This window comes from Hyalella azteca, unplaced genomic scaffold, assembly GCF_000764305.2.
Source record: "Hyalella azteca isolate HAZT.00-mixed unplaced genomic scaffold, Hazt_2.0.2 contig8077, whole genome shotgun sequence".
In the NCBI taxonomy this organism is placed as follows: Eukaryota; Metazoa; Arthropoda; class Malacostraca; order Amphipoda; family Hyalellidae; genus Hyalella; species Hyalella azteca.
In genome coordinates, this window is record NW_025938181.1 from 61,194 (window position 1) to 88,577 (window position 27,384).

Genomic DNA, 27,384 nt, shown 5'->3' on the forward strand with positions numbered 1-27,384 from the left:
TTCTTAGCCACAATCGTGTACCGAACAAGGCCTGCAAGCGGGAACATTCTCAGTCTTCGTGATGAAGGTCATGCGAAGATCTGCAATTTACTTGCTGAATAAAACTGATAAACACGATGGCATTGACCAACGAGTTGTGGTGTTGCTACCATTTTCGAGCATCAGTCTCTTGGTTTACAAATATCGTTGTAAGTATTTACAACCTATGCATGTGTTAGATACAAATACTATGAAATTTCTCGTTAAGAAGTTTTGAATTTCAGCTTCTGTGGCCCAAAATGGTATTATGTGTTTGCTCGTTTGGAGGATTGGAAAAGGTTATTAACCAACACCTGCTTTTCATTCTATTGTGTACATAAAATCTAAAATGTTTTACATTGATTTACCTTTTTAGAGATATCTTTCTTGATCGCATTGCAAGTAAAAAGTAGGTTTTACTTGTCCTTTCTTGATGTTATATTTTTAGGCTTTCATGAAAGTTGTTGTTTAGATCAACACTAATTCTTGCTCATTTTCAATCGGTTAATAATGGAATAAGAATGCCTTTTTAGGAATTTATTAATGCTGGTAATGAAGCTGATCCGCTTAAAACTCGAGATGTTTTTACGTTAGGTTTTCATGTACGGAAGATGAATTTTGAATCTAAATATAGGTAATTCGCTCTTTGTGTTCATACAAGATTCTCTTGGGGGTCATTCTGAGTTCCAAGTTCCTTTTGTCCCCTCAACGCTGGGGGTTTTCTAAGTGATAAATCTCATTGTTACCTGAAATATACGCTATATATATACATAAAGATCATCGAATCCTTATCCTTCAATTTTTTAGTATAAAATATGTGCAGACTAAAAAATACATTGTGGTTTTGTAAGTAAAGGTCCGTTAAAATTAGATATTCAGCAATAGAGAAGTCCTGAAGAGATCCAGAGAGAGAGAGGCGCTCTTTTTAAGGGCGCGAGCTTAAAGAGGATGTACTGAACAGGTGTGGAGTACAGCAGAGAGAACTGTGCTGTAGAACACGCTGACTCGTGTCAGTTCAGAATCAAGCGTGTCAGCGAGTGATGCGCAAGCATCGCCAATCTGCACCACCTGTGACTTTCCCAGTTTGATCAAAATTTCACTTCTAGAGAAACGGCGCTATCTATGGTTAAGCAGATTAATTCAACCGATTAATCTGCTGATCGATATTGCGAGCTTGTTTTTAATGTTAAAAAAAGGAACCATATTACATAACGCATTCAGCGAACATTGTACCTATAGGTTTAGGCCGGATTTGGCATCGCGTCAAAAATTTGTGTTTATAATTCGCCGTAACCATGAAGTTAGCAATTGCGAGCTTGAACGCGCTGATAAACGCAAGCTTGCGGTTTTCGTTTTCGATCACATGGATAGTGCGATGGACTTTCATGTGTACCAACTCTACTAGCCGTGACTGAATGATAAGCTTGCTGAAGCTGATGTGAGGGACAAGACTGAAGGAGTTTATGAGTGAAAAGCTTTAATTCATGAACGGACCTGTCATAAATTTCTTGGTCTCGAATATAATTTTGTATTGCATAATCGACAATTAATTTCTCGAACACCGAATACGAAGTTGTACGTTTATATTGCATCGTCAATTTATAATAATACTTTGTTAGCCACTAAATTTGCGTCTTAGGTCGCGATTGTGTTAATTAATCACGATATCATATATTCGAGGAAAACTGTAAGCATTATTCACTTTACTGAGACAAGTATTATTTTGTAGAATCTTTGATGCCACTTTGTTAGCCTGTCAGACCGCTCATGACCTAGCATTCACTTAGTGCCAGATGATGGAAAATAAGCTATTGAACACTTGTCGTCTCACGTGTTGTTAGGAGGAAGAGGAGACGTGTGTCTCCCAACAAGTGTTATGCCCTATTGTCTACACCCAGGGCTGCCAACTGCACTTGTCTATTGTCTACAACCAGGGCTGCCAACTGCACTTGTCTATTGTCTACAACCAGGGCTGCCAACTGCACTTGTCTATTGTCTACAACCAGGGCTGCCAACTGCACTTGTTGCGAGACGTGACAACGACGTGTACTGGCGACTCATGCTGGTCGAGATGGGCTTCTCACAGCTGATTTGTTGACGTCTGGAGTTACTATTAGAAAAATCTGACTTCGGAAAATTTACTGCGCTGGATAAAATTTACGGTGTAATTGGACATCATATCGTAAACTACTCAAGCACCTCGAAGTTTATTGGCTTTTTCGAAAAAATGTACTTGAATACAAATTTTCTAAAATAATTCACCTACCATTAATAGCAAAAAATAGTTAATGTTTTGATACTAATAACTTGATTTACAAACTTCAAAATTAATTTTCCAGAAACAGTTGAAATTTTTCAATACTAATATCTACGATAGGATTTGCTTAGTATCACAATTATCGGCAAGGCCACAATTAATATTTCGATGTCGACCGATATGGGAAATTTCACATGGTCTTAGATTACATAAGGTAAGCTCCTGCTCACACCTTCTTACGTAATGAGGCGTCGCGTCTCGTTTGTTCAGAGCGCGAAATCTTGCAGTCGCGCACCGCACGCGGCGGAGTATTGATGCTCTCTGGCTCTCTGCTGGAGCTCGAATTGTTCTTAGTTTAATAGAAGGCAATATATCCTTAAAGTCAATGCACGCTCATATGTAATTAATTGGATGGAACAGAACGCGTTCTGATTTATCCAACGCTATACCTTAATGACAATTCTAAAATAACCTCTAAATTTAGTGTTCTATCTCAGTGAAGCAACGAAAAATAATGAGGGGAAAAACGTTTGCATAAATACACCACATTTTTTCAGAGTGATTTTCAGTCGACAAGTTTCTGCCGCATTGTCTGAGTTCTCGCCTGCTCACAGAGAAGATAGGTGGACTGATCATCTGTCTATAGTTGAAATGGTTCCTTGCTTATAGATACAGCGATGGGTGAAAACATCGTCCGTTTACCGGTGAAGGTATAGGAAAATTTATCCCCTATAATGGGGTGAAGTGATAACCTGTTCACTGGTAACGATAGGTGGATTGACCCATTCCATAAATAGAGTGATCACCTGCTAACTGGTGGAGATAGGTAGAGTGATCCATTCCATAAATGGAGTGATCACCTGTTAACTGGTAAAGATAGGTGGAGTGCCCCATTTCATAAATTGAGTGATCACCTGTTAACTGGTAACGATAGGTGAAGTGGCCCATTCCATAAATGGAGTGATCACCTGTTCACTGGTGAAGATAAGTGGAGTGATCCAGTCCATAAATAAAGTGATCGCCTTTCCTTAGATGACATGATATCTGAGAACTCTTCACTAATCTGTTCATTAGTGAAGTGAGGAGCTTGCGAAAGGGTGCAGCGAAGACCTGTTGATAACTGTAGGTTGTTGTCTGTAATTCATGACTTGCAGGACGCTATTAACTCATACGTAAATTCTTATACCCATTTGCAATATACTTTAAATTCACTTCCTCTGCTCCAAAACTCCAAATTTTTGCTTGTTCAGAATATACTGCAATTAATCGCTGTTTCTTTAGGAATGATATTTCTTGTCTATTTACGATACGAATTTCATTAGAAAATATTCATATTATTTTTTAACCTCAGTATCATTGTTTCTCAACATAAAACGCTAAAATTAGGAAAACCAATTAATTACTAGAGTTTACCAAAGGAGAATTAATATTATTTATCAGTTCTAATTATTAAATATAATGATTCTGCTTTTTCGTTAAAAATTTTTCGGAGCTTATGTATCAGGCAGACGTTGGAAAACTATATGTGTTCCGTGCTAAAGTTGTTGCCTCCTTGTGTCCCTTGCTCGGTAATTACAGAAACCGGAATTATTTGACACATATTAATGTTCTGAATCAAGCATGTTATTCGAAATGACATATACATTGTACACATGGTGTCAGAACTCGGGATAGAATTTGTGCATTACTGTACGGAAATTATAAAAGATTCACAAATGCTGTTTCTCGACTTGACGGCAACAGTTTCACCTTCAGCACTGCACATCAAAAATTAGTTCCTTGAATAAAAGGCGTCTTTTTTAGAAGTCAAGAGTAATGAAATTAATCTAGTGACATTTAATGAAGCCAGTGATCAATACTTGAATATTCAACGTGAATGAATAATTTTCTAAAACTTTTTCTTGCTGATCCTCGGAATGACGACCGACGCTCTTATGCATACATGAGGATTTATCTTAAATGCATAAATGATTCAACGCTATTGGCAATTTCAGTTATTTTTAATCATGCTCAGCTAAATGTGTTGCCTAGCTGCTACACCGCAGAGGTATGCAGTACGTGGGGCCCGTGTAGATCAGAGATGCCGAGACAGCGGATTTCCTCTCGAGTTGTATGCGTAAGCGTCTGAGAAGATGCATCTTTTATAATGTCTTGATGAGCTTGTTTTTGCGAGGCCTGCTCGTTCAAATTTGGCTGATTATTTTCTTAGTTCGACAAAATGGTTGGAGCGATACCTGAAGTAGCATTAATTATACAAATGTTAATTAAGCTAAAGATTTTGTGCACTCGCTGCGGCGTTTCCATTATGCACTAAAAATTTTGGAGGTTTCAATCATTTCTCTGGCGGTTGTGACTATTTCTTATTGATTAAAATATCCGTTGCTTTTCTTCCTTCGATGCCCGACATTTTTCCACTTGAAGTCTAAGCTTACGAACATTCACAAGTTTCTTCAGTTCGCTTCTTTCCGTATCGGTTTTTCTTCCTGAAACTACTTTAATGTTCATGTACCCTATATACTCTGCCAAAATCAGTGCATCGACATAACCGGTGCAAACCATAACCTCGACATAAACAACGTTTGCGGGGTTTCTGCGTTAGTCCACATTTGAGAAACAGGTGATAAAATTGCCGCAATGTTTACGTGGGTGGACGGTGATAGAGAAATGAGTTGTTTTCAATGTATTGACCTTAACTGAAGCACATGCGAGGCGTTAGTAGAGCGCTTGCCAAGACGTTAGGTTGTATTTATGGTTTAACGCTAATGGGAGCGCAGCGCGTACATCAGCCTCTAATGGTGTAGCTGCAGCTTGTCTACCAGCAGTAGTAGACTAGTAGACATTTCAGTGCGTCTCAAGCAGCAGCTCGTCTACCAGCAGTAGTAGACTAGTAGACATTTCAGTGCGTCTCAAGCAGCAGCTCGTCTACCAGCAGTAGTAGACTAGTAGACATTTCAGTGCGTCTCAAGCAGCAGCTCGTCTACCAGCAGTAGTAGACTAGTAGACATTTCAGTGCGTCTCCAAGCTGTATAGCTTGTCTACCAGCACTAATAGACATTTCAGTGCGTCTCAAGCTGCAGCTCGTCTACCAGCAGTAGTAGACTAGTAGACATTTTTGTGCGTCTTCAAGTGCTTCAAGCTGCATCTTTTGCGTCAGAGGTCATGTAGACACTTCAGCTGTCATGTCACGCCGAAGTTGGCGTGAGCAAAAAATGGCTTTAGCGCAGTATGATAAGGCCCGAGCTTGCGGAGCCCATGCTTGAATGTTGAACGAAAATACGTTAATTCATAAAAAATTATACCTGGGAATATTAACATGCATTTGGATTTTTTGTCATTTGTATTCATTTCATAAACAAACAATCGTTGTCAATTAACCCGTCAGTGTCATCTAACAAAAATTAATTCTATTTTTATAATATATTTTGCATTTTTACTTTCTCTAGCTACGCTTTGATTGAAAAATATTGTTAAATCTAAAATATTCCTTTAAATAACGTCACTGTTTGCTGTAAATTACAAAATGCTAAATTATTTCCAAGAGATTTTTGTCATGGAATGAGACTTTAATTTACGTGTTATTATCAATGATCAATAGAACTAAAATTTTCGATCGTCTGTATCATTTTAAAATTTATGTGTTTTAGCATAATCGAATTTTTTCTAGCTGTGGGTTGCAAAGCGCTTAACTGTATAGTAGTCGCACGTAGTCGTACGTACGAGTGTGTTTGTGTTTTTGCTGGCATAGAAGTGAATGAGTGTTCTAGTTCGCTGTAGTCCCCTCTGATATTAATTAGTCTGCGTGCCAGTCAGTGAGCATCAAAGAGTTGTAAAAAATTCGTAAAATCTAATCAGTTTGGTTTTTCTTTGAATTCGTACAGATATAATCCGACGCTATCACATTAATCTCAATTCTGCATGTTATGTGATGTGCTGAATATTTATGTCAACATTATTTAAGTTACATACTGTATTTATTTTCTCCAATTTCCTAGAAATTCTTTGAAATTGTAAAGCTATCAATCAACGGTTGATGTTGAACATATGCCATCTTGCCGTTTGGCTCGTCATTGGCAACGAACAAGCTGCTGAAAAGGTGTTTATGAATCAAGTTAGTTGTACAGGTCTACCAAGTTCTTATTTCGAGTTAAAATTAAATAAAACATAAAATTCCATTAAATTAATTCCAGTCGGTACGATTATCTCAAATTTGTGCTTTAATGATTGTTTCCAAAAATTTTGCACGTATTTTCGGATTTGCAAACGAATCTATGTTTAATTTGTTGCACGTGTCCCTGCAGACCACGTGTAAGTGACTCTAGTATGTACTTATGTACTATGATTTATTCGTGAGAAGAAACAGATGAACATGGGGAGTCTTCGTGAGAACCGTGTTGTCATAAATAGGAGAAAAGCTAGCTTATCATCCCTATCATTTTGCTGCTAACATGGACGAAATTGCTCGTAGACCTATAGAGAGTAAAGTGCATATGATCTATAGCCGTGAGTTTGGGTGTGATGAGACATTAACTTCTCGATCCCGTCACATGCATACGTCTTTGTGTCGCATGTTCCCATGCACGCTGCATAAGTGCCGTGCTGACGCAGCAGATCAGAAGTCACTCTCATGTTGCTACGCGCATCTAAGAGCACGAGTATTAAAAAGATCATTTGAAACTAATGAGGAAGTATCTCAAGTGCAGTGCTCAAAATCAGATACTTATACAATGACATCCGCACAATTATTTCTCATTATAATTTTTTTTGTGCTCAATACAATTTAAAATTTTGTTTGTACGTTCTGGCCATGGAGAGATGAATTTTTGTTTTTCTGTCAACTTTTTGTTTTTTCTTGTTTCTGCCAACAGACGCCATTTATCCGAATTGAAACAGATAAAAGGAAATATACTTTTTATATCTGCCATGCAGTTGCGCATAAAATTAGTTGTTTAGATATAACTTTATGCCGCACTCGAATGATGTTCGTATTTTATTTTATGCCTGTTAAATGCCTATATTAATTTATTCCTTTTTATTTTATGCCGCGTTGTGTAACTATTTTCTTAATTTTTCCAAACATACACAGTGTCAGATTTATCAATTAAAAATGTCGACTGCAAACGAAGTGGCTGAATTTAGCGTCGTGGATTACTGTGTGTTTATTGGAATGCTTTGTATATCCATGGCCATCGGGCTGTACCATTCGCTCAAAGGCAATAAAACAACCGAGGACTTTCTCATGGCAAGCCGATCGATGTCACCAATACCAGTAGCGTTTTCCTTAACAGCCACCTACCTCTCTTCCATATCAATATTAGGTGAGTAATTTTGTAAGTCTATAAAACTTGGACAAGTAGCGCTTTTCGTTACAGCCACTTACCTCTCTTACATATCAATATTAGGTAAGTATTTGTGTAAGTCTATAACACTCACTTCAATAGCGTTTTCCTTTACAGCCGCCTACCTTTCTTCTATTTCAATATTAGGTGAGTGGTTGTGCAAGTCGATGCCACCAATACCTGTAGCATTGTTCTTAGAAGCCAACTGCTTTTACTCATAGCAATATTAGGTGAGAAATCATGTATGTCATTGCAACTAATTGCACTTAGAAGCACCCTACCAATATTAAAATCTGAGGTGGGCTATGTCACCGATATCACGTACTCCTTACCGACGCAACTTCCCTTCTCTATCAATATTGTGAGAGAACTCCGTTGAAGATTAATTTTTTCTGATGCGTAACTAAATAGACCAGCAGGTTACTCTATTGAATGCTCGCTATTATTTTGTTTCATTCATTTTATTCCTGAAGACGGTGATGGGAAGCATGCTGATATCAGATTTTTTAACATTTGTGTTTCACATTATAGGATTTTGTTTTACACACCGTTCGATTCTTGGCCTATAAACTGAAAAATAAAATGAAATTCGCTCGATTTCAGGTATCGTTGGCGAGGTCTATGGACAAGGCCTGATGCTGGCGTGGTCTCTCATCGGCAACGCTCTGGGGATAGTCACTGCCACGCTGTTCATCATGCCTGTCATGTACCCTTTAAAACTCAACAGCGTCAACGAGGTGAGTTTGACGAATAGCTACTTTAAATTGTAAGAGGCATTAATTTATTCTGATGTAGCCACTGGAACTCATCCGCATTAACGAGGCCAACCTTATCTAACCATTCGAATTCAACAGGTGAGTCCAACGAACCACTGAAACTCAAAGGTGATAATGAGGTGACTTAGATGCAGCGATATACACAGAATCTCTCAACAGCGTCAAAGATGATGGAACGTACCTATAACGCACATAAGAAGTGCTGACTAGGTCGGAATGATAAACTAACAAGTTTATTATTCAATAAAAATGCGAACGAGGTGAGTTTGATGTGCCGAAAATCGAGGTGAGCTTGATGTGCCCACTAGCGGCTATCGAGAAGAATCTGATGCACACTATGAACATCTGTAGAGTTAACGAGTTGAGCTCGGTGTACGCAAAAAAACCTTGATAACATCACAAGTTAAATCAAATTCAAGCAATAAATTGTGGTAGTGTTAACGAGTTGTATCATAAGACACCCAAGAGTTATACCGTTTTTCACAATTTACACCTTCGGCAGCTTCTGGCTCAGGCCACTCTAAACTTTTTGTAAATTTATCTTATTTTCATCGAAAACGTTTTGGAGACCAGCTCCATCATCACTTAAAAAATCTAGAGAATACAAGTATAATCCAATTTGGCCTTCCTAAAGTGATTAACACCTGCACTCTACATCTATATGATCTCAATAATAATAATAATTACAAATTTCAGTACATAGAGCTGCGCTTTGGCTCGGTGTTCCTTCGAAAGCTCGTGCTCGTGATGATCACTGGCAACTACCTCATGTACCTTGGTTTCTGTCTCTACGCTCCCACCCTCGCGCTGGAGTCTGTCACCCCCATCGACCTCACCACCTACATCTTCATCTTGGGCACAGTAGTCACCGTCTACTGCGCTTTCGTAAGCCGTTACTACATTAAATTATCATAATTTTTTATAAAGATCTCTCTATAAAAAAATTGAAAATTTCTATTTCTGCAGTTTCTGATTTCGAAAATGAGATCCAAATATCGTTTAGTGATTTTCGAGTTGGGTTTGTAGGTTCGCGTTGTAATATTTCGAGTTGTAATATTGAAGAAGTGTTTCTCCTACAAGCTCAAGTCATGTTATTATTTACTTTCATTCCCTGCCTTCACCACAAAATAGTGTATGATTCTTCACAGTTTTTAAGTTAATAACACCTCGCAAGCTAATTAACACTTCGAGCTCAACTAATATTTACTCGCAAATTTGATGCAAGAGGATTGAAAAAATTTTATGACTTGTATGCTATATTTCCTCAAAAACATTTTCTAATAAACTGAAATAAATTTTGATACAGTATGCGTTGTTAAAACGCGGTAAATTCTAAGAAATCTTTCTGTCTCTTTCTGCCTGAAGTCAGGGGTTGTCTATGTGATAATAATATATTTTACACTGCGCATTTTAATTGATTTTTTTTCAACATCAAAGTAATTATGGAGCGTAGTTTAAATTGCACCTTCGTTGCAGGGAGGTCTAAAAGCCGTCGTGTGGACGGACACGTTTCAAACAGTCGTCATCATCCTGGGAATTTTAGTCGCTGTAATTTTCGCAGTCATCGAAGTCGGTGGAATGGACGACGTCTGGAGAATAGGATCAGAGAACGGACGAACTGACATGCTTGAGTAAGAGTCATCCGCGATAGCCAACTCTTCTTACACTGTAACAAATGAATTTTTTTTAATTCAACCTTGCCGAGCCATCGATTATGAGTATATAAAACTGTATCGAGCTGTGCAATTATATTGATAGGATCATAATTATATTGGTATAATTAGGATTCCAATTAGGACCAACACCTAAGAACTTGTACTGAAATACTGCCGTCTCGACTGGTTAATTATGTTATGTTGTGGTCGCTAGCTTCAGACCCGGGTTGTACGTACGCCACACGATGTTCAACACAATCCTCAACGGCTTCGTGACGTTCTTCACGATCTACGGGTTCACGCAAGCAACCATCCAGAGGGCCGGGTCCATGCCAGACTTGGCGCGGGTTAGGCTGTCAGTCATACCAAAAGTCTCGTTTTTATTTGGATATTTTTTCATTGAAAATATGAGTTTTTTATAATAAGTGTTTTCTGATACTTCCATTAGTTATATATGTCACATTACGGCATATGCTTTAATTTTATCAATTTTTTCTGAATTCTTCGTATCGAGTATAGAAGAACACAACATTTTTCTTCTATGTGTGCTGTAGCATTTGCCTTTTTTTGCGAACTTAACTTTTGTTCCCATATTTAGGGTTCTTTTCCTGAACGCATTCGGCCTGATAGTGCTGATGGGCATTTTGTTCTTCACGGGTCTGGCAATTTTTGCCGTATACGCGGGATGTGACCCCATCACCCTGGGCTACATTTCGCAGAAGGATCAACTGCTGCCTTACTACGTCATGGACTACCTTGGGACTTTCAAGGGTATCCCCGGGCTTTTTGTGGCGTGCCTCTTCAGCGGCACTCTCAGGTAGGCCGTCACCTCAAGCATCTCAAAGTATTGCTCAGCCATTCACGGTCAGAAGATTTCAATTCCAAAGTTGCTTCGATCATATTGTTTTCTGGACCATTAGTTTACACAAGTTGAAGTAGCATCCTGATTTCGAAGAAATTTTTCAGTTATTTGTTTACCTCTCGTTCCAAATTCAAATTCAACAAGATCAATGCGTATTTCAGTTCAATCTCGTCACTGCTGAGTGCGCTGTCGTCGATGCTGTGGGTGGACTTCATGTGTGAGCTGGAATACTTCAAGAAGTCATCAGAAAGAGTCAAAACCATCACCAACAAAGTCACAAGTGAGTTCAAGTAAAATTCGAACGAGACGATTGAAGCATGTATTTGTTATATCTTCAAATTGGAACTCAACAATAAAATACTTCGTAAAATATTTCTTGTTATGCCTATATACGAATTATAATTAATGCATCAATTTCATAGGTTGTATAAGTTCATAAATGACGGACCTATGATGAGCCGCGCCTGTGTGCACTCGATAGTCAAACAACATTTGAAACGAATCGGTGCTTCTGGAGCTTATTAGTTTTCGATAATTTTAAGAAATCTAATTATTAAACACATCAAGATTGCACTGCAGTTCTACGGCAAGTGTAAATCTTTCCATTGTTAAAATTTGAAGCCGATAGTTGAACCATCCGTTGCAGCCGTAGATCAAAAGTTAAGTGGCGAGAGAAGTATGACCAAGTGGAAATGTCCCATTTAGAGTTAGCATTACCAGCCTTGCTACAGCGCTTGTTAAGCTACCCAGTGCACACTTGCTATAACGAGCTATACCCTGTCGCCACACATCATTTACTGAGCATTCACAACTAAAAAAAAGATCCACACTTGCGTTGAGTTTGCTTTGGCAGTGCACGGCCTGCAGCGGCATTTGACCATTTGTTGATGATGATTTGAATTAAAAAAGTACTTTCTCTCGCTAAAGTCATCAATGTTCCACTCAAACAGTGAATGTTTATTAGTCATTGTGGTTTATAGATATTTAAATCAGACTAACATGGAACTTCTGGTCTAAACAAATAAAATACATTCATATAAGAAACAGAAGTTTCGTTTCTCGCTTAAGGTCCTTCAAGACAAACAGTTTGAATTATAACACTTTGATCAACCTACTTCAACGTTATAGTTTATGTGTTTTAAGGAGTTTAAACGGCAAAATATGTGTTTTAAGGAGTTTAAACGGCAAAAAAACATTCATTTACATAAAGAATTCAGCTTTTTTATTAACAAATCGTAACTGGTCACAACAATGGATGCACAATATCGAATTGGGTCACACCAAGTAGATTAGATTATTATACGCATGAACTTTTCCGAGGTTCTAACCCGTCTCCTTATCTGTAACTCCGCGTAGTGCGAGAACGAAATGAGTTCGTGACTAAGCATGCTGCAAATCATCTCATAGCGCTATTACTGTGTCTTTCCGCAGTCCTGCCTGGTTTTTGTAGCTGTTCTTTAAATCAGTACATGGCATTCCTCTACGCTAGACACAGATAGCCGAGATCACGCTTAATTGCACGGCTCTGTTCTGCTAAGCGCGGCTGTATAGGCAAAGATATGCTTAGCTCGAATATTTCATAAGTGATTCTTAATTGACATTGACATTGCATCAGCTCTCGTACTGGGTTGCATCATGATGGGATTCGCGGTGCTGGCCTCCAAGCTGGGCGGGCTGGTGCAGGCGACGGCCGCGGTGTTCGGGGCGCTGTCGGGGCCCGTGCTGGGCCTCTTCGTGCTGGGGGTCATGGTACCCCACTGCAGCAAGAAGGGCGCCATCGCTGGAGGCATCTTTTCCACTGTAAGTTATCACTTTCGATGGATCCAACAAGATGATTTGATATTTTTATGTGAATTCATTCACTTCTGCTTGTCTCTGTGTAATTAAAATTCACCATGGGATGGGCTAATTAGTTTGTCACTCTTTATATCGTACATTTTGTCACCGAAGTAAGCAGTATAAGTTTATTTGATCGTCAAATGCCTTGCACAAACACTTTCACTTTGATACATTATTTACCCGCAGGTGGTGATGGTGTGGCTGTCCATTGGATCGCAGTTCCGAGGTATGGTGACAGTTATGTTACCGCTCTCCATAGATGAATGCGCGGATAACTCTTCTCTTATTTCAACTACGCAAACGCTATGGACCACAACAACCACCGACTTACCTGAGGAGTTAGTTGACGTTGAGTTCGTCTGACATTTTGGTCCTGTATAATCTCTGCGAGAATACTCCGACGAAATAATTTTAAAATTTATCTATCGCGTACAACATTCGTATCAGCCTTGCCATCAAACATATGTTTTCTTCTGCATAATGGCTGAGTTCGTAATAGCTAATTTATGATATCACTTTCTTACAGCATTACTCGCCCTTTTGACTTCTTCTACGGCATCTCATACACGTACTTCTCCACAGTGGGCTGTCTCAGCTGTATTGTCGTTGCCGTCCTTGTGTCGGCCTGTACAGGTAATTTGTATGAATGTTTTGATGACGTTGCATGACGTGTGCAAACAATTGCCTATATTACTCGGAAAATGTGATTGGTAAAGTTGGTGTAGATAATTGGCGAACCTATCTCGCAATTAAAGGTTGTCATGCTAACGAAAGAGAAAATTTTCCGTCATCCGTTAAGATCTGTTTCATTTCATCTCTAGATGAAATTCGTACATCGGACTTGAATTAAACGATGGCCAGATAAAATGGATGCAGTTTTGCAACAATACACGTAGCTTTTGTGGATATTATTAAGTTTCTGTTATAAGTGAGTATCTATCGTTTAAACCTTAATTAACATTGAACATAAGTTAATTAGACAAAATGATAATGTATTGACAGTATTTACGAATCAGGTCACCTCTCCATTTCTTCCAGGTTTCGAGAAGCTTGAGAATGTGAACCCATCACATGTGCTTCTTTGTCTTCGCAAGCACGTTGGTCACAAACGTTCTGAATCTTCAGCATCCAAGACTAAACAATGTATTGAGGTGGCAACCGTCATGTAACAAAATTTTAGAGGAATTTATTCCTCGAAGGCAGCACTCTGAATTGGACAGAGATTTCACCTGCTCGCAATTTAGCGTACATCTCATATTTTCATGACGTTCCTCACAGTTTCGGATAAATTTTATTTAGACGCATTCAAGTATTTCTTTATAATTTTTGTGATGAATAATAAAATATCAGTCGAAGTTATCCCAGAATATTATAGGGAACCTTTGCTTTTAAAGTAAGTAAAGTTCATTGAATATAAAATTTTTTATGTTGAACCTTAATTTTTTGTTTCTAAGCGACCAATTTAAAGTATTACCGGTCACATATGGAGATTTTACGATTATATGTGTCGTATAACCGTGTAATTCCTGCAGGTTCTAGGACACCTGTGGGAGCATTTACTTTTAACGAAGGGTAATATGAAGTGAATCACTACATTCTGTTGTTTGCATTTTAGAGAATATTTTCTTTTTAAATGCTATATAGACAGTATGAATTTCATTCTCCTTGTTTAGATTTGCAATGTTATTACCATATGTGTTTACTGCGTAGTTAACAGTAAAAATGCACTACGTGTAAATCACCATAGTACAAATTTTGCATAATCTCTTACGGTTATTCGCACAATAACCAAACCAACTTTATAAATGTTTGAAAGTTAAGGCGGAAATGGTGTAATGATATTCCATAATGTTTCAACAAAGTTTATTTTTTATACTGGCTCAATAACCTTTTTGCTCAGGGTCTTAATGAATGTATACAGATGCCCTATCACCGTCTATTAGCCAGCACAATATACTTAATTAGCGCCCACTAAACGGCGATCTCAGCGCTATAAACCCTCTGCCGGCACGCAATTCCTTGCACTCTGAGAGAGCATGCAAGTTCTATGACTCCGAGGTTTACCTGTTTAGGATTTACGTCTAGGCAATTTATAAAGTTAAAATAAGAAATAAAAAAGTGTGTCATGGTATGTGATGTATGAAGATTTATAATGTCAGGTGTAACGCAACGTCGGAACATATTATGAATGTGCGAATTGTGTTGTTGAATTTACACCTTTTTATGAAACAAGAGAAGTAACGGAATATTTTTGACCGTGTTCTTGTGCAATATGTTAGGTATAATCGTAACAATGGTGTTTCTGTGGTCACCTACTAACGGCTTGTGCCGTTTTCTCGGGAGTCTTTCGAAGACTTCGAGTGAAGGAGTTCATAAATAATGATGCTATTTTAGCAGCAGAAGTCTTAATGAAATGATAATGAAATGATAATGAAATGATAATGAAATGATAATATGAATTATTTCTTTGTCCTGAAAATTTTTCTTAGGGCTGAAATAAAGCGGCATTGCAAACCCGTGGCTGTAATTAATTGTGACGTTGTAATTAACAAATTTGTTATATATAACTAATATTTCGGAAAATAAAAAGTTCAATTTCCTTCAAATTTCATTCAGTGAGTTAAATATGGTCAACGAGTATGAAATTAGTGGGTTAGTTTAGTTTTAGTTTTTTTTTAGTTTTAGTAACAGGAACGAGATTCTCAAACCTCAGAGATTAGACGACCAAAGCGCTGCCTATCTTAATTGCTATATAATAAAAAAGGTCCTCTCTGGGTGTATGACTAAAATTGATAGAAGTTCTTCATAATCAAAATATACAAAATATATATTAAAGCGTCACTTTTATTCATTCAAATTCTACTTATCGTAACTAATAAATAGTTTATGCTCTCTAATTATTCTGTTCTATCAATTGTGGAGTACATGTGTATCGATTATTTCACGCAAATCGTTCAAATCACTGGCATATCAAAATGGGCAAATATTCACAAAAACTTAGTTGAACCAAACTAACCTAAGCTAGGTTTGCTGAATCAAAGACTCTTCTTTAGTTGAATCTAGTCTTAAATATTCTTAAATCCCACACATCAAGAATTCGAATTTAAAACATACTACTGGTATATATGACCAGCACCAAACTAATAGCAGATTTTTTCTACATATTAATAAAAAATTTAGTTATGAATACGAAAGTTGTGCTAAAATGTCGGAATATTGCCATGTTACACGTAGTGTCTGACCTCCATGACTGGCTTTAGCACGGTCATTCTATCGCACCTTCCTCTGAAGCACATATTATTAACCCTATTGACCCCAATAACCCCGATGACCACAATAACCCCAATGACCCCGATGATCCCAGTAACCCCAATGACCCCAATGACCCCGATGATCCCAATGACCCCGATGACACCGATGACCCCTATGACCCCGATGACCCCAATCACCCCAATGATATTATATAGCTCAGGTATTTTGGTTGGTATGAAATAAAATTTTATTTTAAAATTTATTCAACATATTTACACTTGATGCACTCACAAAAATGAAGAGACTTTGTGCGAATAGTGATTGAACTTCTTGCCCTTGTGTGGGTCATCTTGACCCAGTTTTGTCCAGAAAAAGGTTGCATCGGTGTTATGTGCAAAAAGTGTCACTATTTGGACAACATGGCACAAAAATTTTTCAGAGTGTGGTATCAGAAAATATATAAGAAAAATATAACTCGATACTCACTGCAGTGAGTGACAGAGAGCGCATTTTCTCGTCGACGAAAACTTGAGGTCACGGACAGACGGACGGACAGACAGATAGACAGACAGACGGACATGGCGAGCACAATAGTGCATTTTTTCCATAAATGAGAAAATGCGCTAAAAATAATATCGAGGCCCACACTCATTTTATACTCCTACAGATTTTATTTAAATTGGCATTGCAGACACGAGATAATTTATGTGCCAGGTTTAAACTCAATACCCACGTTACTCTATACTAACTAATTTTTTCGTTATTATTTTGCTAGCAAACAGACGCCTTGAATTATAGTATTGCTTCAGCACATTTCATGATGGCGCCTGAAGCAGTGACATAAAATTTGAACCGAAAAATGTTACAAAAAACATGACTTGTCTGTATCTGGACTGACATTCATAAGTACCGTAGAGAATCCAGACCAAACAGTGCGGATTTTTTCCAAGAAACGAGCAAAAATTTTTCAGACAATGCGATGTTGCTATGGGGTTTGCTTAAGTTATTATTACGAACAACCTTCAGTTTAAATTTATTAGATATCTCCTTCATGGCTCTATTCCATTACGTTTCTTCAAATTAAAGTACACCCTACACATAAGATAAGTGCAAAATAAACATTTTATCGTATATGTTTTACAATTGTTTTATTGGCATTTCAAATTACTCAATATAGCGTTATTCAAAAAATATAACTCAGTACTCACTGCAGTGAGTGACAGAGAGCGCATTTTCTCGTCGACGAAAACTTGAGGTCACGGACAGACGGACGGACAGACAGACGGACATGGCGAGCACAATAGTGCATTTTTTCCATAAATGAGAAAATGCGCTAAAAATGAATCGGCTTTATTTCAAGGCGATCTCATCTTTTCCAAAATTATTTCCTCCTGAATCTATTGTATTATTATTAAAATAATTATCTGATTCACTGGCTGTTTCATTTTAAGTTACCTGAAATTTCCTCTGAAAAACTGTTCAAGATGTCCTCAAATTCTACAAAAAAGGTCAAAAGTTACCGAAAAAGGGTGTCCCACAATTTGAACCGTTAGTAAATATTTTCTCGATCCACCGTAAATCCAGTTTATGAAAAAATATGAATTCACAGATTGGCAATATACAGAAAACGCTTTGGATAGGAATGAATTTAACTGGAACAGGGTTTAAAACCTATACAAAGCATTATTGCAGATTTAAATCATACGTGAATTTGGAATTATAGGTTATACTTTAAATATTGTAATTATGTTCGTGACAAGTTTAGAAATAAAATAATATGCCAATAGCAATGGATAATATATCCAACCTCATCACCTCCACAGCAATAGAATTAGATATGTGAGCACGTTCGCTCTCCGTTTTCGGCACAACATCCAATAATTTAAACCAATCGTAACGTATGCGTGGATGTCTCAAAATGTCGTTTCCTAAGTCGATAGATTAAGGAGGTAATGCATTTTTCATGACTTAATTCCATCTTTTAATAGATAAATATTTATCGTTATCACACTACGCAATATTCAAATAAACATGAATTTGATCTTTTTCGCAGTTTTCAAAACTTGTGGTTCTGCCATGCAGAAAATTATTCGAATTGATACAGATTAAAACACAAGCATACCACCAGTGCAATTTATATTGTAGTTAGCCTTATTAAATCTTTTTTCGTTTGAATGTAGACATATTGAGTTATACTAACTTCATCAATTCGAGAGCAAACGTTAACAAATCAGAGTTTGGAAATCTAAAATATTCCGCTGAGTGTTGCGACGTAACAATATAATCCAATAATTTTAATCAGCATTTTCGAATAATGAAATTAAGTCGTCTAAACAATTCAATTGTGATATGCTTCCTTAGGCTCGATAGTAAATATGCTGATTTAGTCTTGCTAAGGCGCTGATCATTCGTTTCTCTGTCGATTAACTGCTTTCATTTACCGGATTAAATTGGATTCTGATTTCTAATGTGCGTTCAATTTATTTTATCACCTATGCCTAACGCGATCCACTGCGTTACCAACTTCAATTTCTATCACTGCGATCACGTAAACCATCAAAATGGTATTTTTTAATGAATGTTTAGAACTCTCAAGAGCTGGATTAATTATGATATTAATTTTGCAACCGGAATAATCAAGCGTTACTTTAATCATTTTTATTATCTCAATCGTCGTGCCAAGGTCACTCGCCAGTTCGTCTCAGATTTGAAAACAAACATGAATTTTACCACAAAATTAAGAAGAAGACGATGTAAAGTTTCAATCTTTCTTTTCACTTTACTTCTCACCCTGAACAGTATAAAAATGACCAAATGAACAAATGTCAGTCAATTCCTAAGAAAGTCCTATTTACGAGTTGCAAGACTCGAAACATATGAGTGAGCAAATACAAAAAGCGTTCGAGCTTGCAGAATAAATAATTTCTTAAATCAAAATGTGAGCACAAATAGCATCGTTTTTAGTTGGATCAAAAAACTGTTTTGATTTGACGAAGTTAGGCGTAGAAAACTTGCTATGGAAATTCGTTTCGAAAATTCGATTGTCCAAGAGGTAAAAAAAATATTATCGTATTTGCACTTACCATACTACAACATTTTTATTGAAATTGGAAAAGTCCCTAATTTCAATATTCGACACGGTTCACAGCTGTTGATTCGGGTCGAATTCACATTTTCCTGAACTTTTTCCCTCCGGATTATCACCCGCGGATGTTGATGAACTTTGACCATCTGAGAAACTTTTCAGTTCCAGAGGTGAACATTTTAACTTTATCTTTAGGTATTTCCTTAAGCACGGTAGAATCAGCTCTGGCTGAACATCTTCTAATTTCTCACAGCCTGAAAAAACAGAGCGACATGAATTTTTTAGATTATCGAATTATCTACCTCATACTCATTGAGGATTCATTGTAAACGGTGAAGTTTTTAACAGAATTCAGAAAAATGCGTACAACTCATCTGATCGCAAATTGAACAAAGGAGGACATCATTAAGCGACTTATATCGAAGGTATAGCTTGGTGCCCCCATTTATGTATGAAATGTGCCCCCATTATGTATATGTGCTCAAAACTATGTGCCCCCATTATGTATGCACGGGCAGCATCACAGGACTTCAGAACGAAATTAATAATTTTTTCAATAAATTATGAAAGCCACGTAAATTTTTCGGTGGCTTGGACTCACCCGTCGCCCACGACACCAGAGCGCCCACGCCGATGCACACAGAAGTTCAGATGAAGGGCATTAATGTGTAGGATATCTCGTATAAGCCTCCCAAGGGCGGCTCGAATCTTGAAAAAACAAGACTGATTAGAATATTAAAAAATTGTGAGACTTCACTTACACTGCGATTATAAAAGTAGATCAATATATTTCACCATTGTCCGCGTGAAGTTAAGGCATTTTTAAGTTATTTCAGAAGTATCTATAAAAAAAAAATACGTCATTGACCATCCCGTCGAGGCCGCATAAAGTAAAAGAAAAATTCTAAAAAGGGGAAATGGAATAATTTATACTATATGTATTATTGAACCTAAATTATATATTCGTCTAATAAAAGAAAAACTAACTTGATTTTCTCACATTGGATTTTCGTCGGAAAGCGTGTCAGAAGAAGAGCTAGTTGCAGTGCTGCCGAGTGACGCGGCACGGAGCAGCGTGACGTTGCCGGCGGTGTCGCCTACGGAGCAGCGGGAGGTGTGCAGGGGCAGCAGCTTGGGCTTGGGACCGTACAGCTGCATGCCCACGCCCAGCCACGCCATGACAACCTGAAGGTAAATGCAGCAAGTTTAGTATATGATCAAAATCTTCATATTATTGTGCAAGTTAATGTTAAGGTCAATTTTGTTTCTTTATAGAGAATGTAACCAAAACACAGAGAAACAAAGTATTCACGAGATAAATGCAGCTAGGAAAGTCAACAAACTGATGCAGAGTGACAAAGCTATCCAAGAAAAGGTTGATTTAGGTTTTGACTTCCCATGATCAGTTATCAGTTATAGGATTCAAAAGGTGCTAGATGAAGAAAACATGAAAACTAAAATATATAGGCACAAAGACTGGTGTGGTGTTTCTTATTTATAATTACCATTGCAGTGATGATGCCAGCCAAGGCCCCCTTTTTATTACAGAAGGGCAAGCAGATGCCCAAGAAGAATATGCCAATAGTTGGGACCTCCTTGGATGCCCATTACAGTTGTGGCGGCTTGTATGAGTCCGTCTATTCGTGAGGCTGATAGCGCCAAGGCTATCATAATCATACCGAATAAAAATGCTGGAAGGCAAAATTCACTGCAATTATTTGGTATGAAATAAATATGGTGTGTCAGGAAGGAATTAAATGCAATACTTCATGAAGTTTAAATATCTTTTAAATGCTGCTCTAAAACGTTCAGAAAACTTGAAGCATTTTATCACTGTCTGGCATCAAGTGCCAATTAATAAATTAAGATAACAAATTTTGTCTTCATACATTTATTTTCATTTAGGGTGCGACATTCAAACAGCGCGGTCGGCGGAAGATTGATTAAGATAAGCGATATGGGAGCAGTGATGGGGATAATTGAAGATATAGAATAATGAGATAATTAAAGATAATTGATAACTGATGGAGGTAATTGAAGATAATAATTAATTTGTTATAAAGATAATTATGACTTACTCATCCCTTTTGTGGTGATGGTGCGCACATTCTCAGAAGCCGTCTTGAAGAATGTAATCTCACACATGATGTCCTTCCACACCATCGTTGTGAGGGAATTCAAGAGCGAGGAAATTGTACTATAAATAAAAAAATAGGTCAGAAACACATTCACTGAACTTAATGAAAATTTTGGGTTAGTTTTCTGCGTTCAGTATTATTTCATAACAACTTAAACAACAGTTTGTCTTGAGAATATTCATAAAATTGAGTTGAATAAAATGGAGTTGAATAAAAATAAATACATCAACTCAAATTCAACTTACCTCAGGGTTCCACAGACTAGACAAGCCACAAAGAGTCCTGGAATCCCATGAAGGAAGCCCAAATAGTCTATGACAAAATAAGGCAGGATCTGATCCTTCCTGGAGATCAAGCCCAGCGTGATGGGATCGCATCCTGCGTACACGGCAAAGATGCACAAGCCGCCGAGGATGAGAAGAGTGAGGATGAACACCACACCGATCATGTTCAGGTACAGGACCCTGTAGGAAACCGATTAATCGTTTACGGAAAAAGGACGCAATCATTCTGCATAACTTCCAAACTACGTGCCTGGAAGGTTGTGAAACGCTCTTACGAGTTTCTAGTTGCAGAAGCGATGAAGCAGTAGATTGTTGCTGTCGTGAGCTCGAAACGAGAGCTTGGAAACGTTGTGTGATCACCAAGATTTGAAAAGGACAGAAATTTACTAGAGAATGTTCAAAGACGTGCAACAAGGATAATTCCAGGCTTGAAGGGCAAGTCCTATGAAGCAAGATTAAAGATTATGAAGCTTCCAAGCTTCAGTTATCGGTGTCATCGTGGGAACCTCATTGAAGTATACAAGTATACTCATGGTTTATACAAGGCCCCCGAAGGATTACTAGAATTTGAAACAAGAACCAACACCAGGGGCCACGGCTATAAACTAAAAAACTGAGCTGCAACTTCTCCACGCAACAAAATTTCTTCTCGCTTCGAATCACCGACATGTTGAACAGCCTCCCTGCACTACATCGTTGGAGCTCCCAGTCTGAACGCGTTCAAGAACAGACTAGATAAAGCTATGGAAAAATATATGTTCAGAAATGAAATGCCAAGCACCATATCGAGCCCGGTGGAAGTCGAGTAGCTATTACAAACTTTCGTCAGTCGTGAAAAGATCCGGTCAAATGACACGATTTTAGATCTGTGAACAAGGCACGAAAAGTAAGAGAATCAACAAGTCACAGACCACTTCAGGCCTACTCTTCAGCGCCGACATCACTATGTTATGTTAAGTTATTATAAATGACAATATGAAGATTTTGTTCTCAGAGCATCTCAGACTGCTTAGTAACTTACATTCTAGCCATTTGCAAATTTCGTAGAGTGGCGAGCCTTTGAACAGTACTTTGGTGGAATGCGTACTGCGCAGTGACAATTATCAGGTCTTTCAACACAGTGTTGAAGACCGTATGACGTACGAATAGACCGAATCTCCAGCTGTAAAAAGAGATCATTACAATTAGAACTGTCATTCTTCTAATGTAGAGAAAGTTAATTGTTTCAGTAGCAGGTTTTTGCACTCCCTGTACTTCTCCTGGTGGTATAATCGAGTAACGTTTTATCTCCTGAATTAATATTTCTCTGATCGTACGACGCTAAAAATGTTTAATTGACAGCAAGATAATAAATTTCACGCTAAACTCATTTTTCCCGGTAGTGGGTTTAGATTTTTCATAAGTAACATTGATATATGTATAAATGATTTTCATGCAACCTCTTAGTTACTCGAACCAGCTTCTGTCAATTTCGTATGTACATTGCAATTCGTGAACTCTCAAAGTTAATTTCACTTCACTTCAATCAGTTAGGTTCACTCTCTATTTACTGGACAGTTTTAACGCACTCCAATGCGTCTGTCCTGTGGTACTCGGAGCCAATTCTCCAGACCTGGACCGGTCCTCCTGCGATGACTGTCGTTGAGATTACGATCACGATTACACCGAGGACGATCACTATCGTCTGGAACACGTCCGTCCACACCACGGCCTTCATGCCACCCTGGCAAATGCATCAAAAATTATTTCAATCAACCAAGCTTAACCGTGTTCCGATTTTTTTTTTAATTCCATAGCCTTGAACAACTCCAAAAGTCCCCCTTAAATTAAACTGGATTTTATAAATTTAAGTATCATAGTCACCTCGTGGGTTGGGAATTGGTATTTAATTTTTTCCATGCCACCTTCACCATGCCTTTCCAGTAGAGTGCGACCTCGCCCCGAACGCGCCGTGTTCGTCCCAGTTCGATGGGAGCACCAAAATTTTAAACGTTTTTGCATACCATTAATATCAACCTCATATCAACCCGTAACCGATCCGTATATTTATTTGCTGTAAAAATTAAGATTGACTAATAATTTTTCGCACGACTCTTGAAGAACCGAACAGTGTACACGTACCCCACTTATTCGACTGTTCGATACTACAACTGGATTTTACGCTGGCTCGCCGGATGGCACCACTGCAAGCTTAAGGACAACTAACGTACAAAACGGTGACCGAAACACTTAGCAATTAATTTGACACCCATTCATAAAGCAAAAAGAAGAAATTTTAATTTCGGACAATCCAAAACTACAAGCTGGACAAAAATGTTGGAAGGAAATCACCGATAAAATGAAACTCAGAATCAGAAGCCAGAAAACGCAGGCTACAAAAACGAGGCTTCAAAACCAAAAACTTTATAAGTATAGAGACCACAGGTATCACACAGCCTAAGGAATACTCATAATTGTTCTTACATGTTCAACACTAAAATCACAGTTATAATGCGAACTAGAACTTTTCATTCACTAGCTTACTCGTCAGCTGCAAGTTCTACAAAATTGATGAACTTCCCGTACATCAATGCATATTTAATCCTCCTTCTTGCTCCGAAAATGCTTTTATAGAACACAGTTACACCTAATGCACCAACATCTCCTCAAAATGTCTCATCTGCCACAACTATCACCGCACACCATATAGCCACCAATTGTCCATACCGCAAAAAAACACGAATAAAACTGACATAATCTATGTAGCTATAAAATGTCAGCAATAACTCATGGAGCTAACATCGCCAGCCTCTCTTGTTTATCGTATCTTATCCAAAATCATTGAAAACAAAGTACGACACTGACCTAACATTCCTTGACGAAGACTTTTATAGATTAGGAATCAATTATTACGGCCTCAGTTTCCAAATGGGAATACCTTCATTCTTCCAAAATAAAACGCACCATAATACACGCCCGTGCAATATCTTGCCTCAGGTTATCTACAATACCAATACCCACACTTTCAAAATATCCTTATCGCATCTGCCCAAGTTCAAAGCAAAACACACGATTCGTCACGAATACACGATGGTGTAGCCTCGTGTCTACACAAAGACTACATTAATACGAAATCTTCACCATAAACACAATCCTCCTTCAACAAACACGCAAAATCCAGATCCACCTTCAAACGTTTGACCATCAGTTTTTTAAACAAATCTTTCCCACAAGACATAACGCAATCAGCCCCGGCTATTTAAACGCTCCATCGCAAATTTTAATCTCATTATTCTACCCACCACGAAAATAGGTTATAATATTATAAATGTCACTCACGAAAGAAGAATAAATGGTGACTATAAATCCAAGGACCAGAACGTATGTCACAGAAGTGATGGGCGTGACAGACTCGAGGGCGAGGGTAGGGGCGTAGAGGCCGATGCCGAGGTTTATGAGGATTGCCACGGAGGTCATAAACATCACCAAATTTTTGACTAGGTGGGATCTAAATCGGCGTTCCAGATACTAGATGTAAAAGTAATCAAATTATTAAAATAAAAAGATTTGAATTGGTTCTAGGATAAATAAAAAGTTCAAGTCTATTTCTGAATGAAATATATAAACATAAGTTATGTATGAATTTTTCGATGACGTCGCAATTTAAGCACGTGACAAAAATATAATACTCTATGTTTTTTTAATAGTTCAATAAATTCTTTTCTTGATCAAGAAGTGTTGAAATGTCTGAACTAACTGAAAAAAAATCTTTGGATTCAGTGTGAAATGGAATAATTGATTGTAACGACCTTTCTTCTTTTATTTCAAATCAATACAAATAAGTGAGAAAATCGCTTACTAAATTTCCTATAATTTCAGCATTCGCAGCAGACTTACAGACGGAATCATGAAAACAAGAGAGAAAACATTATTAATATCGGAGTCTGTGCTGCTTCTCTTGTAATTATTCACACACACAGTAGTTTTTGGAAATCTTTCGGTACCAGTCTGGAATTGTACTTAAAATACCCTTTTTGGAAGAGAAATAATACCTCGTTTATGCTGTCGAGCCGGAGAGGGTAGATGACAGGGATGAAGACATGGATGGCTATCAACATACCGAACACCATGCCTAAGATGCACCACATCAATTGGAGACCGTGACAAATAAACTTCGCCGGGGAGACCTGCATGCAGGAAACAGCCTTCGTTGTCTCACAAATATTGAAATTTTATTAATTAGTAATAAAATTAAATGATTGATTTGAGCGTACAAATTTCCAGCTTGATTTTCAACAGACTATTCCGTCAGGTCAGCATGATAGGTACGATAGGTAACTACCAGGTTATCAATGAAGTCATCACTGAGTTACCTAGCTGGCACGTTAGAAGAAATCTCGTTTAGATTTTCAACAACAAAAAAAGAGTAGAACGGGAAAAAATTAAAGTTCAAACTAAGTAACCAACGAAATTCATTAATGTACATCGATTCGAATCGCATACATGTCAAAAAATTAATTTTGCCTTCTTTATCATATCCAGAACTCTGGTCATACTCATTGCGAGCGCACACTCGGTATGTATATTGTATACACTGACAATCCATTAAACTTTTCTCACCCAAAATAGATACAGAAGAAACGAGGGTAGCTGTAAGGGAGAAAGCGATCGGCACCGGCGACATGGATTTGCTGGCAAGAAGGAAGTCTTCGGTGGTTTTATTGCCGCGGACGCAGTGGTTGAAGCCGATGCCGAGCGAGATGCCCAGCATCGCCACGAAGACGCAGTAGTCAACCGCGCCGAAATTGGCGGCACCTATATCAGCCATCGATCAGCTTTCAATTACGTTGGTGCAGATAAACTGGAGAAAACGGAGTGAAACGCAAATGTAAATGATTCAAATCGAATTTTGATGCTGAAAGATGTGTGTACGACAATTTCAAGATGACATCGTAGATATGAATGGTGATGTAATCATTTGTCAGGATTATAAGAAAGCGGGCCACATGAGACATCTTACAGACGATTGTAAAGGAGCTGTTGCCAGAGCGTGGGGAAATATGAAGATTGGAGGAATTAAAGGCTCTTGGGAGTATAGTTTTTTTGCAATAACTTATGTTTATCAGATGGACACTCAAAAAAATAAGTGAGACTTTTTTCAGATAAGCATGCTCATTTTTACTTGAGTGGGTCATCTTGGCTCAATTTGCTCAAACAAAAGAACTCAGTGTTACAAACGCTCTCTGCTCGTACAAGATAGTGTGTCACTATTTGGACAAAAAAAAATTCATTTTGCTGAGTGATACGTATCCCGCACGAATTAAACTGGAGATCAAACATGAATATGAGTTATTGGAAAAATATTTATGATGCATTAATTTCTAACATGCAACATCATCTGCAAAAATTACTTCACTCAACTCCATGTTGCACACCGCAGATGAAACAACCCAAAATATCTAAATGAATTTGATTTACTCTCCAGTTTACAATTTGGGCAGTGAGTGACGCAGCGGGTCGCCTGCCGAAGACCACCACTGCCCTGGATGTATAATGGACCATCATGATTCCTGCCTTCCGGAACGTAGCCTTCAACACTTCAAGCCGTCCGTATCTAGGCCGTGGGTCGAACCAGCCCTTGGTCGAACGGCCACTTGTCGAAGGACGATAAATTTTGGAACAGAACTATGCTATCTGAAACCTAACCTCAGATGCGGTGAACGTAAAATTACGTAATTTAACGATGTCCGGAAGTCATATTCGATCCGCGGCCTGGTGGTGCACGGCAGCTGGTGGTCAAGGCCGGAAGAGGACAAAGCTGAGTGGTGCACGGCTGATTGGTGTAGGTCCGGAGAGATCCAAGGCGTTCGATTCAGGGCTTATTGGTGCACAAAATTGGTGGT

General features: G+C 38.1%; 2 protein-coding genes and 1 long non-coding RNA gene across 3 annotated transcripts; 1 reads left to right on the forward strand and 2 right to left on the reverse strand.

Annotated features, from left to right (window-relative positions):
• The first annotated feature begins 7,124 nt into the window (after window positions 1-7,124).
• On the forward strand, window positions 7,125-15,193 carry LOC108675712 (sodium-coupled monocarboxylate transporter 1). Its single transcript, XM_018163736.2, has 11 exons — window positions 7,125-7,590; window positions 8,215-8,348; window positions 9,084-9,272; window positions 9,864-10,018; window positions 10,257-10,397; window positions 10,641-10,859; window positions 11,066-11,184; window positions 12,520-12,704; window positions 12,930-13,081; window positions 13,270-13,376; window positions 13,782-15,193. The coding sequence occupies exons 1-11, from the start codon at window positions 7,281-7,283 to the stop codon at window positions 13,910-13,912; spliced, it is 1,842 nt and encodes a 613-aa protein (XP_018019225.2). The 5' UTR covers window positions 7,125-7,280; the 3' UTR covers window positions 13,913-15,193.
• Window positions 15,194-17,306: 2,113 nt separating this feature from the next.
• Window positions 17,307-20,254, reverse strand: LOC125178229. The gene is made up of 3 exons (XR_007156830.1): window positions 20,081-20,254; window positions 19,682-19,788; window positions 17,307-19,334 (listed from the first exon to the last, which is right to left on the reverse strand). It is a non-coding gene; the product is annotated as an uncharacterized LOC125178229 (long non-coding RNA).
• Window positions 20,255-20,595: 341 nt separating this feature from the next.
• On the reverse strand, window positions 20,596-26,309 carry LOC108675716 (sodium-coupled monocarboxylate transporter 2-like). The gene is made up of 8 exons (XM_047881498.1): window positions 26,102-26,309; window positions 25,534-25,613; window positions 24,821-25,009; window positions 23,071-23,225; window positions 22,524-22,664; window positions 21,464-21,682; window positions 21,159-21,277; window positions 20,596-20,771 (listed from the first exon to the last, which is right to left on the reverse strand). The coding sequence occupies exons 1-8, from the start codon at window positions 26,307-26,309 to the stop codon at window positions 20,623-20,625; spliced, it is 1,260 nt and encodes a 419-aa protein (XP_047737454.1). The 3' UTR covers window positions 20,596-20,622.
• Window positions 26,310-27,384: the final 1,075 nt, after the last annotated feature.

Bases quoted from the DNA above. Each gene is read 5' to 3' on its own strand.
- LOC108675712 (XM_018163736.2), top strand. From the start codon at position 7,281: ATGCCTATATTAATTTATTCCTTTTTATTTTATGCCGCGTTGTGTAAC. The intron at 8,349-9,083 runs GTGAGTTTGACG...TACAAATTTCAG, and splicing joins AACTCAACAGCGTCAACGAG to TACATAGAGCTGCGCTTTGG. The intron at 13,082-13,269 runs GTTAGTTGACGT...ACTTTCTTACAG, and splicing joins ACCACCGACTTACCTGAGGA to CATTACTCGCCCTTTTGACT.
- LOC108675716 (XM_047881498.1), bottom strand. From the start codon at position 26,309: ATGGCTGATATAGGTGCCGCCAATTTCGGCGCGGTTGACTACTGCGTC. The intron at 21,683-22,523 runs GTAAGTTACTAA...GGTTTCCTACAG, and splicing joins AATTTGCAAATGGCTAGAAT to GGTCCTGTACCTGAACATGA. The intron at 21,278-21,463 runs GTAAGTTGAATT...TTTTATTTATAG, and splicing joins CTAGTCTGTGGAACCCTGAG to TACAATTTCCTCGCTCTTGA.